Source organism: Pygoscelis adeliae, unplaced genomic scaffold (genome assembly GCF_000699105.1).
Source record: "Pygoscelis adeliae isolate BGI_AS28 unplaced genomic scaffold, ASM69910v1 Scaffold8, whole genome shotgun sequence".
NCBI lineage: Eukaryota > Metazoa > Chordata > Aves > Sphenisciformes > Spheniscidae > Pygoscelis > Pygoscelis adeliae.
The window spans coordinates 383,946-401,392 of record NW_008825260.1 but is presented as its reverse complement, the minus strand read 5'-3'; the positions used below and the strand labels follow the sequence as shown (position 1 = coordinate 401,392).

At 36.4% G+C, this 17,447-nt stretch overlaps 1 protein-coding gene across 2 annotated transcripts in view; it reads left to right on the top strand.

Moving 5' to 3' along the window:
• TBC1D5 (TBC1 domain family, member 5) overlaps positions 1-17,447 on the top strand; it is a 298,599-nt gene that overhangs the window by 221,851 nt on the left and 59,301 nt on the right. For both annotated transcript variants that reach the window (XM_009329508.1, XM_009329507.1), the window contains exons 14-15: positions 1,344-1,450; positions 16,855-16,940. In XM_009329508.1, coding sequence (XP_009327783.1) covers positions 1,344-1,450; positions 16,855-16,940 — 193 coding nt within the window. The remainder of the gene's footprint in view (positions 1-1,343; positions 1,451-16,854; positions 16,941-17,447) is intronic.

Genomic DNA, 17,447 nt, shown 5'->3' with positions numbered 1-17,447 from the left:
ATAATAATTATTCATTTTGCCTAGTCCTGCATCTTTTCCCCATAATCCTCTTGTTGAGGGAGGAAAGGTACAGGAGGATGTGAGGCTTATTCACATGAAAGAAAAAAAGTGAAACATTTAAATCTTTCTGTCCTCAAAACAGTCCTTTATTTTGCCTTTTATTGATTCAGAATAATTTTGTATTTGCAATGATCCTTTCCTGTGTAGAGACCTGACTAATTAAAAGTATTTGTTACTGCAGCTAAAGTTCTCAGAATAGTAAAGTTTGTTAAAAATTTATTTACAAGTACTATTGTTGGAGGCTGTCTTTATGTTGCAGAGTGCAGCACCATTAACAGGCATTACTTTGACAGCTGTGGCAGATGGATTGCCTGGATTTAGACGGTGTAAAAGAAATGAAGTAGTTTACATAGACCTGCCTGAAAAGATGTCTTTAATAATTGCACTCATAATTAGATTGATTTGGGGAAAAAAAGACCAAAACAGAAGACGACAACGACAAGCAAAGAACCATAGAGTATACTTACATAGATTCAGATAAAATCAAGCACAATTATAACAAAATTATAAACTTTAGCAAAGCATGCTGAAAATTTCCTGAATAAGTAAAAAATTCTAATAAAGATAATGGTATATTATATTTTTAAGTATTTATGAAATTAGAATCTAGCCTTTCCCTTTTTCCTGAACATTTCGTGAACAGTTTCTGATTTACAAGAAAACAAAGAGCTGTTGACGTCATTTTGCATATGTGTGTATATATGTGTGTGGGCATGTATGTGGATATGTACATAAGAGCAACATAAAAGATATTTCAGCAAAAAATTGTCAGAGTGGGGGAAAGTTGTCATAAAAGCAGGACCAAAGGTAAAATTTATCTCACAAATTATCATACTTAAATTTAGGTGTCTGCAGATGAGTGCCTGAAAAGTCAGTGTCCATTTCAGAGTGTAGGACTAGTTCTTCAGGCTCCACTGACTGTATTGCCCTGACCTCCACTGGCTCAGGCAGGCTTTAGATGCACAGCTACAGAGATCTAAATTTAGGAATCTAAATCTAGAGCTAACATAAATGTCTATGACATAAAGTCAGTGGTAGGTTTAGCATTGTCCTTAATGATATTGGACCAAGCGTAGTCATGAAGCTTGATTATGCAATATCTTCTTGATATTACTCTGAGCACTGCTTGAGTTCTAAGAGACTTAATGTGGGAAAAGACAGCTGAATCTGAACTGCAATGAATCTACTGAAAAAGGTACTGTTTTGGAATATCAAAATAAGATAGTAATATTTCACCTTTTTTTTTTCTCTTTTTTTTTTTTTTTTTTTCATTTTCATTGTAGTGATTTCAAGTAATTATCAGACCTGTTTGGGACTTCTGATGCATTATCCGCCTATTGGAGATGTTCACTCCCTTATCCTAAGAGCACTTTTTCTTCGAGATCCAAAGGTGAGATGCTCACTTTGTAAATACAGGGAATAAATCTCTGTAATAAAATGTCCTGAATACTATGAAGTTAATAACAACCTACATTTTGGGATCTAAACTGTAGTTTCAAGTTTCTTCTTACCTGACAAAAAAGCTGAAGGAAAGAGTTGGTAACCAAGAGTAGAAACAAGTTCCTTTACTCTTTAAAGGGTACTATCCTACTACTTTGCTAAAGTCATCCAGGAGCTCGGGTAACTGCAGATGTTTATGCTCTTTAGAATACCTTTGCCTGGTATTCTGCATAAACATCTTTCATAATGAGAGATACTTTTGAGGGAAACAGTAATATTTTATATAATAACCTAGTAAGCTGTATGGAAACTGTCATGCAATTTCATCTGTAAGACCTTTCTCGTGGGATTTCTGCAGATTAATCACTGTTAATCCTTGAAGCACTACCCCTGCCCAATATATAATAGTTATGTGATGGTTTTCAATTAAAAACGAGAGTCTGCTGTTACAGCCTGAAAAGATTCACTTGAATAAAATGTATAAATTCATAAATTTTATGTTACATATTACTAGTATACAGTTTCTGATATACTCACCTATACTAAAAAAAAAAATGAACCTCTTGCTGTTTTAGAATGGCATGTGTATATGTGTGGATATAATATACAGCAGATATCCACAGTATAGTGGATAAAGTATTTGAGATGAAGCTGTACACAGTAATCTTTGCAGTACTCAGATCTTTGGCAGATAGCAGAATTTGTGCTGCTTGCATGGTCTTTGTGCATGTCCCATTAGTAGGCTGCCAGTGTAAAGTCTGATTTCCCTCATCTTCTTGATGCACGTCACCTTTGAAAGTGAAAAATTCATCACTTCTGCACTCTGACTGCCTTCTGCAGAATTTCATTCAGTACCAATGTTTACACTTTTACGGATTAAGAAAAAAATTGTCTCTTTGTTTCTATATCAGTTTTTTGCAGAGATCTGCATCCTTTCAGCTGCTTTCTTCATTCCTCTCGGGCACAAAGATTTCTTTCATGACAAGAAGTAAAGTATATCGTCTTTTTAGTGTGTAAGAAAGTTTGTAGCGTTAGATCTCAGGAATCTTTCTTAAGATTTCGGCAGCAGTCTGTGAAATCAGGCTGCCCAGCATTTATTTATGTACTCTCTTAGCAAAACAAGGTAGAAGTATTTTTTAGAGGGAAGAGACAGAGAGAGGAAAATTGTGCTAAGATATCAAACTAAATCCAGTATGTAATCTGTCATTTATTGAAGGTATATATTAAAAGATAGAATAATTACTAATTATTCAACTGTCCTCCGAAGCATCCTAGGCAGTATACAAGATATCCTACCAGCTGAAGGGGGCAAAAATAAACCACCAACTTCCCGTGAAAGAAGCTTGATCACTATTCCGCTCCTTACGCTCTTCTCTCCAACAGAATAAAGCTGTCAGGCTCATAAGGCCTCAGTGTCCTGTTAATTAACATTCTCAGGTGTGTCTTGAACACCTTTCAGAAAAATACTGGATGTAGTTCCTACTGTGTCTTCCAGGTAGTTCTCCCTTCACTCAGGTGAATGAGTACGTAAAGCTCTTTCATGCAAAGACTGCTAGTTGTTTTGTCAATTTAAATATGATTAATTACAATTGTTCCTCATTTCTGAGCTGTACTTACCTGCTTGGGAAATACTCTGAAGGTTAGGAAGCTGGGATTTTCAGAGAATGAAGAGCCCTAAGGGACTTCCAGCCACCTCTCGTTTTACCTTGGGTCTTTGGGTTGAGACTGCACAAACAGATCTGGACTTCTTACAGTAAGGATGCTAAACTGTTCTCAAGGATCACTCTAAAAGAAAAAATAGCTCCTGGTCTGAGAAAGAAATGTATTATTTTCAATGCTATGACTTGAGTACCTGTTTCTTATCTTTTCCTGGGTATGATTTTAAGTTTCACTTATGTGTCTTTAAGCATACGTTGGTTCAATCCAACGTATTTCTGAAAAGGAAGTCTTGTTAATCTGTAAGACCTACACATGAAAATTTTCCAAGTCCATCAAAATTTTTCATTACACAGAATGAAAGGGAAGACTCAGCAAGACATCATCAGTGCTGTAGGAGTCTAAAGTCAGTGCAGAGATTATATACCAATATAAGTGGGAAAATTATGATAACCTTTTTGTGCTATCTGCATAAAGATAATTCAGTTTGCCTTTATTCCCTCAGCAGATAAAAGGAGATTGGAAGAAAAGACAAGGAGATTTTAGTCAGTAGTGTAACTTGTAAGTGATGATTAGCAAATTCAGTGCTTAATGATTTTTCTTCCTCCTTTGATGTTTTCCTGTGCATTTCTGTGTCACCAGCTTCTAGTTTCTAATGGGAAATTACATTTGGTTCAGTGCAATTTAGATCTCCTGAGCCAGGGTTGAGTTGTTCTGTGTGGCATTTCTTCCAAGATTTCGCTTGGGTTTTAATATGTGAAGTCAGGGAACTCTTCTGTGGGAGACTGTTGCATGGTCCAGTGGCTTATTTCATTATTTGTTGAACATAGCAAGAATGTTTAGTGTTGTTCCAAATATCTGAGAGAGGCTTGCTCTCTGCCCCTCAGAGCTTTAAATCTCAGCTGGACAAGAAATACAGTTTAGAAGTCACGGACAGGGAAAAACAGGAATCTGCCTCTTGCAGGTTTGTTAATATATATTGTCTTTGGGATTATTTTTGCAGCTAGGTAAATGCCAAATAATCTCACTGAGGGGAAGTTGTGGAGTATTTGGACTAAGAAAGGTTGGTGGTATGTATATAAAACTGAAGGGTTCTTAAGGAATAATCCTGTCATAAATGGTGAAGTAGTTAAGATGGACCTGGCACGACATTTCCATCCGTAACTTCCAATTCTGGAGATAATCTGGGTTTGCACATCTAATAACATCCATTATTTCTTCTGTTTCCTTGGTCTGACATAACAGATATCTCCTCCTTATTTATTTGTCTTGTAGACTGTCAGGAGAGCTAAACTTTGGCTTGATGAACCTGTCGCGTTTTGTTTGCTTCTTTTCACTGCAGTCATCACCAGGAGGGCAACCTAAATGTCAAAAGAAAGCTATACTTAAAAGATGGGTGGCATTTTTTTCTTACAGATGGACAAATAGAATTTCCTGACCTTTTGTGGAATCAAGCCTTAGCAGAAGCCTTAGCATTATCCAGTAATAATAATATGAAAAGTAATTAGTGCTTGCCATTAATCTAATGCATGCAGCAGCTCTCCTTTTCACTTTGTGAACCCCAGTTGGCAGCTGGGATGAGAGGATGTTTTAGATACCGCATCTCTGATATATTCCAGTGCCGCGGAAGAGAAATACACATCTCCGTAGTAGCTGAAAACAAGTTAATGCACCTGTCTCTGAAGGGGGGCCTGAGAGATACTAATTTTACAGGCATGAGTATGGATCAATGCAGAAAATTGAATTTTAGCCTTTTCTGCATTTGGCTAGCTCCAGTTCTTAGGAAAATGTAGAATGAAAAACTCAAATCAGTGTTGTTTTTGCATAGGGTGATAAAGTTAACCTGCTTAGCAGAGTATTTGTTTCACGTTTCTAATCTTTGAACAGATAATTACCTCAATTATTTATATGAAAGTAACTTCTATGCACTTATAGTCCTTCTGAATATAAAAGTAGAGCTTCTTATGGAAGAATGGGCTATTAAAAGTATGTATATGTGAAATGAGAAAATAAGGGAAGGGTTTTTGTGTATATCCAAACGCATTTACTGAAGGTGTGTCTCTGTGTATTTAATATCCCACGAGTGGCCAATTTTCTTCATTTTTTTCCTTATCAAAACCATTGAGCACTGTTAATTTTCAAAGCAAAGGCTGCAAAATTAAGAAGTAGAGATACGGAGATAGGGCAGTGGAAAAATATAAAGTGATTAAAAAACATAGTTCTAACTAGAGCTGTTCAAATAAAAAAAAATTAAAAAACCCAATTAGAAACAAAAGTCATAGAAAATGTGAACATATTGTGTTCCTTAAATAACCAGATGTTCTTTCCTTCCTGAAGGCAGCCAGGGCTAGGAATAAAAGGTTTAAAACTATTGTTTTAAGTTAACTGTGAATTTTGCAAATCTGTTTTCACCCTTTAGCAAATAAAATTCTAATACAGCAACATAAGCAAAGTAATTTTCATCTTTGGGTGTTCTTATTTGTATGTTGTTCTGTGTTGAAGTGTTAACCTTATCACAATGACTTATTAGAAAACTAAAGCACTACATAGAATATTACAGTTTTACATTGCATACTAAGAACCTGACAACCATCCTTTGTCTGAAAGCTTACTGTATTTATTCTTAATATTTTTGTAGAATAAGTTTGCTTTCAGATATTTTAACGTGGTGAGTTACCCTGTTCATCGAGCAAGCTAGTTAGGAGCTTAATTCAGTGGAGACACCTTTTATCATAAGCCATCAATTCAAAAAAAGAAAAAAGAAAGTGGTTGTGCTTGGTTGATAAGAATTAATTTGTTAGTTATGCTAATAATATTCTAGTTACTGCTGCTGATATTTTCTCAACATGATGTTTAAGCTATTTGCTGACATTGAACGTGGCCGTATAATAATATTACATTCTAACTAAATCCGTGATGAAGCATACATGACATTTCAAAGAAGTCATATTAGTTCGTCATGACTGAAATTACAGGTACTGCCAGAAAACTTAAGCAATAATATATGGTCATGATCATTCATGTAACAATTGGGCGGAGAAATCTGCATTCCAGCTTTTAACACTTTTCACAATCCGAGCCATAAGTGACAAGGGGAAAACACATTACTGAAATTTTGAACCGAACTCTTTGTACATTTATTTTCAGCGGAATTTTCTTCTTAAGTAGCTGCCACCGTCTCAGAGTTTTCTCTAAGCTAGTTTCATGTGCCTGAAAGGCTGTTGAGCTTCACTTTCTTCTTCTTCAGATAAATTCTTTCCTATACACTCATTAACTGAGGTGCTGCTGCAGAGCTGCAACTGTCCTTTGAAAGCTGCCGTTATGTCAGTATTGTTTGTTTTGCTGTTTGTGGCAGGAGAAAAGCAGGTTTGGGATTGTTTTGTTTGTTTGTTAGCATTGTGTGTGCAATCTGGCATTAATTACCTCTCTTTAATGACCAGACTGCAGCCAATCAGAAGTTGGAATCCGGCAGTGTTTGGGCATTAACAGCTCATTAATTTGTACCTACACATTGAGTGGGGTGCGGAGTCCATTTTGTTAGAGGGGTATACCAAAAAGGGGGAGGGGGGCCCTGAACAAACGTTTGCTTTTTGCTTTTTTCTTTCTTTTTTCGATCATGAAGAATGTGACTGATTTTTCAGGAGATTTGCAATTATACATAAGGGATTTGGGGTGTATGAAAAGTAAGTATCAGAAATCTGGGATAATGGATATTCCAACGCAGTATGAGCTGGCAGTACAAGTCAGGTCACCTACACTTTAAAGGAGAGTTGTCTTGACAGGGGATGTGACTGATAAAGGAAACAAGGTTTTCCAGAAAAGCTAAGTACATGTCTCTTCATCTGGGAGGAAAGGAGTTAGGAGAAACAAAAAATAAATGCATTTACTTTCAGTGATTCACAGAGATGCAGAGAACTTCTGTTTGCCTTAATTTCTGAAAGATTAAGGTCTTGGATTTTAATGCAACGTAAACAGACTTTTATGAACAAAAATGTGTCAGATCTTCAAATTGACCTCTGGTTTTATAACCACATTCAATTCCTTGAAATGAACCCAAGCATTTTGATGGTCTAACTTCCCCGTTTGTAAATACAATACAGTTAAATGTAATCTAAACACCTCACTTTGAATAAATTGATGGTTTTTCTGTAACTGCATGCTAAGCTTTTTAATGTGGGCCTGTGCAACTAAGAATTGCATATATTATAGATGTAAAAGCCATGATATTAACTTGTTCTTTGTTTATGTTCATGTTCTTAAAATCAGAAATTTTTACTTTCCAAGGAGATAGGCCATGCTTTGTTTTAAGAATTATTGTTCTAAATATTCAGTTATTGTGTTTCATTAATAGAATAAGGTATGACAGGCAGCTATGAGTTTAATGATGTTACTTGGAATAACCATGTTGCCATAGTACCAAATAAAACTATTAAGTGTACCATGAGTTAACAATCCTCTTCGTTTTTCTACATTTGTTTCAAAACCTTCATTCCCAGTGCACCTATGCATTTTAAAATATAAAAAGGCTATGTGGTCAGTACCCATAGTACAATAACTTTCTCATCTCTCCCAAAGTTCATTGCAATTTCCCCTGATACGTTAACCATTTAATCGACCCACCGTAAAATAGTTATCTTCTTCAAAGTATCCTGTATGTCACAAGTAATATTTTCAGGAAAAATTCTTGGAAAGTGGTTGATCAGTCATCTAGTCAAGACTTTTCGAATGAGAAATCTTTCAAAGTCCTTCTCATTCCTCAGTATCATACGTAACACAGTAGTCATCCCTCGAAGGAGAGAGCTGATCTCTTAGATTGCCGACCACGATGCAGTTTCCAGTATTGCTCTGTCTTTAGCGTTGTATGCACAGGCCAGTTATTTGGTTAAGAACCCACAAATATTGTATCAATGCAAGTTAAGCAGCCGTTACATTTAAATGAATAGGAAAATGGTGGGAAATAACACAGACTAAGGCAAAGCTTCCTGAACAGGGACACCTCTCATAGTTAAGACAAAGCTGTGCCACAGGTAAGATGGCGCAGAAACAAAGGACTTGTCCCAGTTCTGTGTAGGGGCAAGCAAGGTGGTGCTGCAGTCCCCTCCTGGTAGTGAGAGATTGCCGACCACGATGCAGTTTCCAGTATTGCTCTGTCTTTAGAGAGACAGAGACTCCCCAGGAGAGCTGCTGGCCTTGAGGGCAGTGAGGAGTTGACGGCATGGCTGATGATTTCTGGGCAGGGGGAGAGGTGCAGAGTCTTTCAGAGGAGACAGCTAAAGGCAAGTTAGGAACCATTGTTTCTATTTTCAAATAATATTAGAACAAGTATATAATAGTGTTGTATAGAACAGCAAGTAACATGCATTATTCAATAAATAGTCAAGGCAACTACTTGCTGATCAGTCATTGGGCTAAGAATTGCAAACACAAGAAAAAAAAAGTGTTTGCATTTTTTAATCTTCTCTGCAGATTTTATAATTATGCCTTTTATCAAGGTGTCTTCCCTATTAATCAGGAAGAGAAGGCATGAGAGGCAGCAACATCATGTTCAGGCCAGAGGGGCAGTCGGGGAAAATTTAGAAATAGGGAAGGAATTATTCTCCTGTGCTGATCAGCATTCCTGTTAATATTGACTGGGAATTCATAAGCTCTGTCATGTTAAGGGCAAGTACTTTAGAGAGGCAAGATGGAAGGGAAAGTTCTTGTTGGAAGCCAAAACTTTAAACTGTGCTTTCTCCTTGAGCAAGTTGATATCCACAGTAGCAAAGCAAAAGCAATTCTGATTGTACTTGATGCTAAAGCAAGAAGCTGAAGCACTTGAAGCTCTTAATTACTTTAGCTACCAATAAAACTTCCTGCTTGTGAATTTCTTGGGGCTGTTTCTTTCAAATGATTGGTTTACTTCTGTTTAAAAAGTCATCTAAAGCTACTGACCCTCTCCTGAAGAGTAATGATGTTATTTATAAAATTACACTAATAAAATGTATTTAACAGTGTTAGAGTGAGGTGATTATGGTTCTTCTTGTGTGCAACCTGACAATTCAATTAATCACTTCTAGTTTGCAAGGTAGTTTATCAAGAGGAAGCACTTAAAGCACTTAAAGCACTTTGATTCTACCTAATCAGAAGTTCTCCATATCATAATTTATTTATTTGACTAAAATTTGCAAAACACAAACTGTGAGTTATATAAAAATAGATTCATAACTTTTCAATAATGTATGAAAGATTAGCTACTGAATCATATCCAATCTATTATGATGGAATTTAAGTTCAGTCTCTTCTGATATAAATGTAGATATACTGCTGGTGTATTGGCATATTTTATAGTAAATATTAATGTATTAATTGTTGTATACAAAGCTATTTGAGTACATTTGTATTGGGGAATGCTTCCCTGAAAGAGCAATATACTTTCAAGATAGAAGTGGGAACGGTACATTTTATCCTTTGCTGTAACATTTTATGGAAAATTAAGTTTGGAGATGTGAGGTAGGACTCTTTGTCCTTTATCTTTTTAAGGAGCAGTAGTGTTCAGAATGGCTCTGCAGTATCCTCATTATTGGAATCCCAAAATGAAAGGAGTTGCTTGTCCCACAGCACCAGGACCTTAGCTTCTCTCTGCGTTTTAGAGGAAAAGATTTGGATGTCATATTCCTTTTGCTGTGGTGTGTGCATGGGGCTCTTCGAAAGAGCCTTTTTCACTCCTCTAGGGACCTTTTTCAAGTGTTTTACATAGCACATTACACACGGAACATAAATTAATCTGTTTCTTTTCCACGTAACAGAAATAACCAAACAGCACCTTAGAATGTTCTCTTTTTTCTCTGATATGTGAGATTTGTGTACAGGCATGTATCTGGAGAAGATACAACGCTGTAAGTGTGGTTTTAAGAGTTTTATCAGTGTGAGCTTTGGATAACTGTGTTACTCACAAAGCCATCAGTGAGTTATGCAGGTTGTCCAAAACGAGTGCCAATAAAACCATAATGTGGTAGCTTTTCTGTACATAAAGATGTCATATTTTAAATCTCATAATTTGGAGCATTCCAGGGTTTAAAGCAAAGCTTGCTGTGTGTTCCCTTCAAAAGCCTGGATCTTTCCTCCACAATGTTGTAAAACTCCTGTTCCTAACCGTGCGGGGCTGCAAGATGCCAGAGCATAAATCTGTCATGGGGTAGGGCTGAACACTGTCGGATTTATACCTCACTATTTAGTTAATTTACTTCTTAAAACCAAGGGTTCAGCTGAAAAATAGGCAACTAAATTAAGAGGCAGATTTAAAAGGTGCTTAAGTGATTCTGTTGATGCAAGATGTGGATTTTACACAGGTTATGAACTTGAACGTTGGCAGGTTGGAGTCTTTTTGTCTGGAATATCGGTAAAAGCTGATCTGGTAGGATTTGATCTACCTGTTAAAATGCAATAGTCTGTAAAACTATAAATGAAAAAAAAAAGTCTTTCCAATCGGTTAGGACAAGAAGCCAAAATACTAAAATATACAACTAGAAATTTCTTTCAGTCAAGTCACTGAAGCATTTTTAAGTCTCACTTGTCATTTTTTTTCAGTTCTTCATCTCTTGTGATAGAATGCCCATGTGAGAGAAAGCATGTGTGTATGAAGTTAAAAACAGACCATAACGCACGGTATTTAAAATATCTTCCTGGTATCTGAAATTTCTAGTTGCCAGGGGAATGGAGGGTTGTCACGTAACAAAACTGGAGATAATTTATTTCAGCTTGATCGGAGTTCAGGGGTTTCTTCCTGCCTTGACCCAATTAACTGAATTTTCTTTCCTTTTCAGTTCTTTCTGGGAATTTTTGTTGTTTTGGGGAAAAAAAGCACTCCCTAATTTTCTTTAGAAACTATCAAATATGGTAATTCTTCATGCTGTTATTGCGTTGTAAATAATGAGTTCTGTGATTGAGACCCACAGCATCTTTCTGAAAAATGTAAACAGGAAGCATTATTCCCAGTTTGAGGATTATGGTGTTCCTTTGCCACTGCCTGTATTAGCGCACGGATCTCCTGACTCCTGTGATTAAAGGAAGCTCTTTATTGGTTCTGCGCGGGATACTCTTCATGTTGTGCTACTGTCATACGTAGGGTTGATAGATGCAGACTGTCAACCTACGTTTTGGATAATATTTTGCTATTGGCCTCGAACCACTTTAAAATTGGCAATAGCACATTATGTCCTCTAATGTCTCTCTGCTTTTTTTTTTTCTTTTCAGTAAGCATTTAACTCAGTGGTTTGTAGGTGGATGGAATACCTTTTGTGCTCCAGCAGGTTGCTTGTTCTGCAGAAGGTATAACTAGGGAGGAGGAAAATTCGAAGGCGAAAGGAAAGTTTTGTTTGGGGAATGGTGTTTGCTTTGGGTGCTCTAGAGTTTGCAGTGGGTTGGTTGTTTAGTATACAAAATATCTTGGCATGTTTATGTAATGTTAAGCCATTGCTTATACTGTATAAGTCTAGTCATAGAGTGGAGACAGCTGCTTGGATACCTGACAAAAGAATAAAAAGAGGAAAGCTGAAATTCGCTGTGCAGCTAGGCTATTAGGTAATCATTAGTATACCCTTCATATTAATTATTAGTGCCTAATAGAAAAACTGCTGCTGAACTGAACAAACTGCATTCCTTATCCTCATCTCAGCTGCTACATTTCAGCTCTGTTCTCAGTCCAAATTTTTGCCACGTCTTTATTGAAGAAAGAAGCATAGGTGAGCTAGAAGGAAAAGGTAAACCTTTGCTGACATCCCAGTCATTACTGAATACAGGGTCATACGCTCCTCTAACTTTCATCAGAAACAAATGAAAGGGAAAAAAATAGCGTTTTAATACAAAAATGTTTTAGGCTGTACGAGAATTATGAAAAAATCCAATATTGCCCTGTCAGCTAAAGAGGGGGAAAAGGAGCAAACTGGCTCCTTAAAAATACTCAAATAAAAAGAACAACACTGCATCATTATCTTTATCATTTTTTATATATGTTTAGTTCAGTCTGTTCTTTGTTTAGGCTTAAAATATTATTAGTTTAGAAAAAAAGATATATGTTTGGCAGCATTTGTTTAATATATTGAAAGAAATGAGTTTAAAAAAATCCCATTTGGCACTAGTGAGGTGATTATTTTGGTGAGCCTATTGCTGCCTGTACATATAATTCACTGCTGCTGTTTTGTTTGGTTTTTTCTCTGTTGCATTTAGGTTATCTAGTTTCAGATACAATCTATTAAGTGGAGTATTTTTCAGTAGCTGAGGTTTTCCCACCTGTCTATCCTAAAACACCTGCAACATATGTTTGTGTAACCCTGCAATGCTTTGTGGTTTGGGCCTTGAGAAATTCCCCCAGAGCTTTTTGCTTATAAACAGCTGAGCAATTCATTTCTCTAATGACGAGTGCTTTTCCCTTGGCATTGAGGCAATAGCATGTTCACTAAAATAAGTCTCATTTTTCATCAGACATATTGAAAATCTTTTTTCATTGTTGTCTTTTATTCTGAACCTTCAGATTTTGTGCAAGACTGTATTTGATTTTTTTTTTCTGTTAATAATACTAAAGGGGGGGAAAGGAAATACCTCGACAAAGAAGAAAAAAGGAGTGTTGTAGAGACTCCTCCACTTGCACCCACGTGTAAACTTTCACAAATAATGTGTATTCAGATGGTGAAACGTTACGTTGCAGCAGTAACCTGGTTTTCCTGGTGTGTTGTAGAACAGTCTGCCTGTGACTTCCGTCGCACACACGCATGCTTTGCTGTATCGTATCAACTCCGCGGGTAACGCGACGCGATATGCCTCCGGAGGCCAGTATAACCCTTTGACCCCTCCAAAGGGTTATACCAGGGAATTTGAGCATATGGAGCATGATCCTCGGCTGGTGGGAATCGCTTTTCAGCAGTTTATGCAAGTTTAGGGAATCTCTGCTGCGTTCGGTGCGATTCTGACCGCGGCCTCAGCCCCCCGCCGAGGAAAAGAGCAGGCGTGGGTGTAATTTAACTCGGCCCCGTGTCCCTGGAGGAGAATAAACCCAAACAGAAAGTCCCCAAGAACCTCCTGCCAGCCGTGGGAATTGGAGGGAGTCAGTCTGGTGGTGACTGGGAACAGAAGCAGGAGGACGGGGGTTAGGACTTCAGCAGGCAAACGGGGGCGGGGGGGAGCATCTGTTAGGCAAGGAAGGGCTCAGAGGCAGGAGTACCTCAGAGGTACCTGAAACATTTTAAAGCGTCTCTTCCCTTTGGGCTGTGGCTAATACGTTTTGAAAAGACAAAGTAAAAAATCACATAAATTTCTGTATATGCTTCTATATCTGAATTTCATCCATAGTTCTTTAAAAGTATAAATTGGGCATTTTCTACCAGTTGAAACTAAAGCTCACTCTAGCTAGAAATTAAGATTAGAAGAATTATAAAACCAGCAGACTGCTCCTACAAAATGGGCGTGGGGAAGAGGGATTTCTAGTATTGGCACAGGCAGCTTTTCTCTCTGATTTCTGTACCCTCTTTCCTTAGAAGGGGAAAACCATAAATGTGTTAATCTGTATAATGCCCTTACACAATTTCTTAGGGAGATTCAACAAGCCACTAATTTGAAGGGTTGTTTTCTCTGTCATTTTAACAACGTTATTATCCTTTCAAGAAAAAAGATTTTATCTGAGGTACTAGTCAAAATACTTACATTAATTGAAAAAGAAAAGGAAGATCTTTACTCGCCTAAGGAATTAAAAATGTAAATAGGATCATTCTAAATTGCACTGTGTAGGAAAAAATGCGGTTGCTGTGAATATTTTAGACAACGGAGTTATGTTTTGCTGTAAATAAATTTGTTTAGTCTTCTGTCCTAATAAATGGAATGTAATGTAGGAGATAGCTGAAATTGGATGCTTAGAGAGGATAGTTAGTTTAAAATTGATAAAGAAGAGACACTGTAACTGTGTAGGTTTTCTTTTCTGCTTCTTATGTTGAAAAAATAAAATTGAAAAGACATTTTCACAATCACAAAAAGATCATAATCTTCATAAAACCATATTTTTTGCTGTCTGAAGTGCAGTTTTCAGAAGTATTTAAAATTTCTGTGGTAATACTTCGCAGATACTTGTCTGCTAACATATATGTCAGGGTGGTTTTTTTTCAGTAATGGAATTTTCCAAAAGGATATCTCTGTAGTGTTACAAAAGGAGTTGCAGCAGTAACCCTTGGTATTTACTGTCTTGCATTTCTAATGTTTTTTCAACAGCATTTTTTCTGAGGGCTTTTTTTTCACTGCATGTAATAGTGCTTTAAACTGCTTCTTCCTTTGATACCTTAAACCTCATAGGAATTTAAATAGGCCCCTGTGAAAGTAATGCTTGAGCCTCATTCATATGTTCGAGTTAGATCATTATTCCTATTAATGGCTTTAAGTGCTTAGATAGAGGATCAGCCTTTCGTGTCTTGAATTGCTTGTCATTTCTGCATAAATATGTTTCAAGATACAGTTCCACATGATCTTTTCATCTTTTTTTTTTTTTTTATTCAGAAGCAATGTGTAATAATCTTTTTTTTATTTATTGGGTGGTGGAAAAGAAATTTCATTGTTTTTGCTGAGTTTAAAATATATACTGAGTTACTGGAAACAAATTGCAAAACTGGCTAGCATCTGGTAACGTGAATTTTTCAAAGGGTTGCCTTATGACTTGGAGGTGCCCATTATTTTAACCATCTCTTACTCTTCCACCTTGTTGAAATGGTCATCAAGACACATAAAGAAAAAAGTTATTTAATTCATGGGAGAAAAGTTACACTGTTTGATTACTCGCATAGTAGTCGCAGAACCATCAGTTATCCTCATCACGTCAGTTTGGATTTGATTATCATAGAAATGCATTGAATTACCAAACTCGAGCAATAGTAACTAAAGCTGATTCATTGTTATTGCTGTCAGTTGATGAGGACTGACTTATAAGCCATATGAATGGGTAGAGTTATGCAAATATTGTTTTTTATAACAGGAGAAGAGAAACGTAGAGCGGCCATTACAATGTGGGTGGTAGGATAGATGAGGATTTTTGTAACGCTTGTCTAATAGCTTTTAGTTGTTTCATTTTTTAATGAACATTACAAACAGGATATATTTTAAAAATGTTTAATATGTTTCCAAAGAAAGAAAATGAGACATTTCATACAAGATTAAGTCTGACTGCAGGAAATGATCTGGAAATTCCCAGCCTTAAATTTGACCCCAGAAATCATCCTGACCTATGATATCTACCTCTTTAAATCTTCTTCTCTCCTTTTGTGCACATGCAATATTTTGGTCTTTAAAATGCAACTCCTATATCCTCCTCCAAAAATAAGGTTTCCAAGGACAGAGAGTTGTCTGCAGTTATGTGGAAAATGGAAGGATAAGGCTATGGCTACTCCAGTCTATAATGAAATCTGGAGGGCAAAAATACGACATGTGAAACTGAAACAGCTGAAGACTGACTCCGTCAAAAATATAATGTACTCTCACCTGTGAACGACTATTTTGGAAAGGTCATTGCGTAGTTCATTAAAGCTATATTTACTACTAGCAGAACTTAAGAAGGTAGATCAGCATATAAGGCAACAGCCTATGAATGAATAAACCTTTAAAGCAAATACTTGGAAGGTATTTAGATCTGTTTTATACAATATATCTTATCATTATGCAGAACTTTACCATTTTGTTTTCTCTTACACTAGAAATTATTTACTTTAAGCCATCTCTCTTCTTTTATATATTTTAATATATATTAATTTTATATATATATTAATATATATTTTTATATATATTTTAAAAGGGTCTCTCTGTACCTCTCTGGTTTCATCTGTATGCAAAATTTTACGTAAAAATTTACATAAAAATATTTACTTCCCCCTCCAAATAATGTCCTTCAGGATGCATTCGTTTGATCAAGATACTTTATGCATATATTGTGGTCTACACTTAATCAATGTTCGGTGGATTATTAGATTTGAAAAGGACGATTTCAGAACTACTGTAGGCAGCGTGCTTCAGTGAAATAGTTTCATTGTGGCAGAGGCAGAGACTAACAAATGGCTTGTGGTTTCAATATTAATTATATAAATTTTTCTATAGGAGAACAGTTCTTTATTCGTGGCCTCTTGTTTTGAGCAGGGTGAAATCTGGAGAGAAAAGAGGCTCCGTCTGCCATCTAGTGGCAGTGTTCAGGTTGTCTCTAAATTTAATTCTTTGCTTAACCGAGACGCTGCTAGTGAGGCATTCAGTTCAAAACGTTACCTACAGTTTCTCCTTACTATTACCATTTTCTTTAAAAACATATCACTTTAGCTTGGAGGTGGTAAAATTCTATACCTGAGCTAAACGAAGAAATCAGATCGGTATCTGAACTTGTCCAAGAATTATTGATTTAATTAGAAATGTTACCACTACAGCCAACAGCCTCATCGCTGTGTGGAAGAACACTAATTTCTGTGAGCATGGAGTGGACTTACTGGTAACACTTGGTGTTATTTTAAGTATTTTAAGACTTCACTTTTATGTAACTGGCATTACTGCCTTGAGAAACCAAGATCCTGGGAAAAGAAATTATTCTTTACATTTCTAAATTTCTAATCTTCATAATGAGCATACTTCTTGTCTCTGCTTTAAATGTCTCAGAAAATTCCCATAAGGTATTCTTTTTAAAAAATATGTATTCTTTTTTTTTTTTTTTAGAGAAATCCAAGACCAGTGACTCACCAATTTCAACAAAATTTAGATTATTACAAAGCACGTGGAGCAGACTTGATGAACAAAACCCGGTAAGCTATTTCTGAGTGTGTGTTCACTGAACTAAGACCTTACATAAACAAAATGTTTCATAAGTCACTTTTATGCCAAACAGGAATTACAGGAGTAGTATTAGAAGCACATGTGTTTATTTCATTACATTTATTTTGAATCTTTACCTTGCCTATTATTACATGAAGATCGCTGGCATTTTTTGAAGGCTAAGGACATTCATGCGCAATGACGTGTATACTAAAAGCAGGGGGTAAAACGTTGCCAGTGTGAGTTCTGTAGCTGAACTACTTCCAATAATGCATCTAATCGCGATCTGGAGCATCCATGTGCCAGAAGCTGTGTAAGTTAAATTGAATTAATGTAAATCCAGTTTGAAGTAATTTTTACTAAACCTTTTTGCAGCATTCCTCCCTTGTTTTAGAAACGGTTTGCATCAATAGTGCTTAAATTCCTTGTCAGGGCCATTTTATCTGGTGGTCACGAGTGTAGAGGTGCCTGTGCCCCGACTGGGTGGCCACAACGCG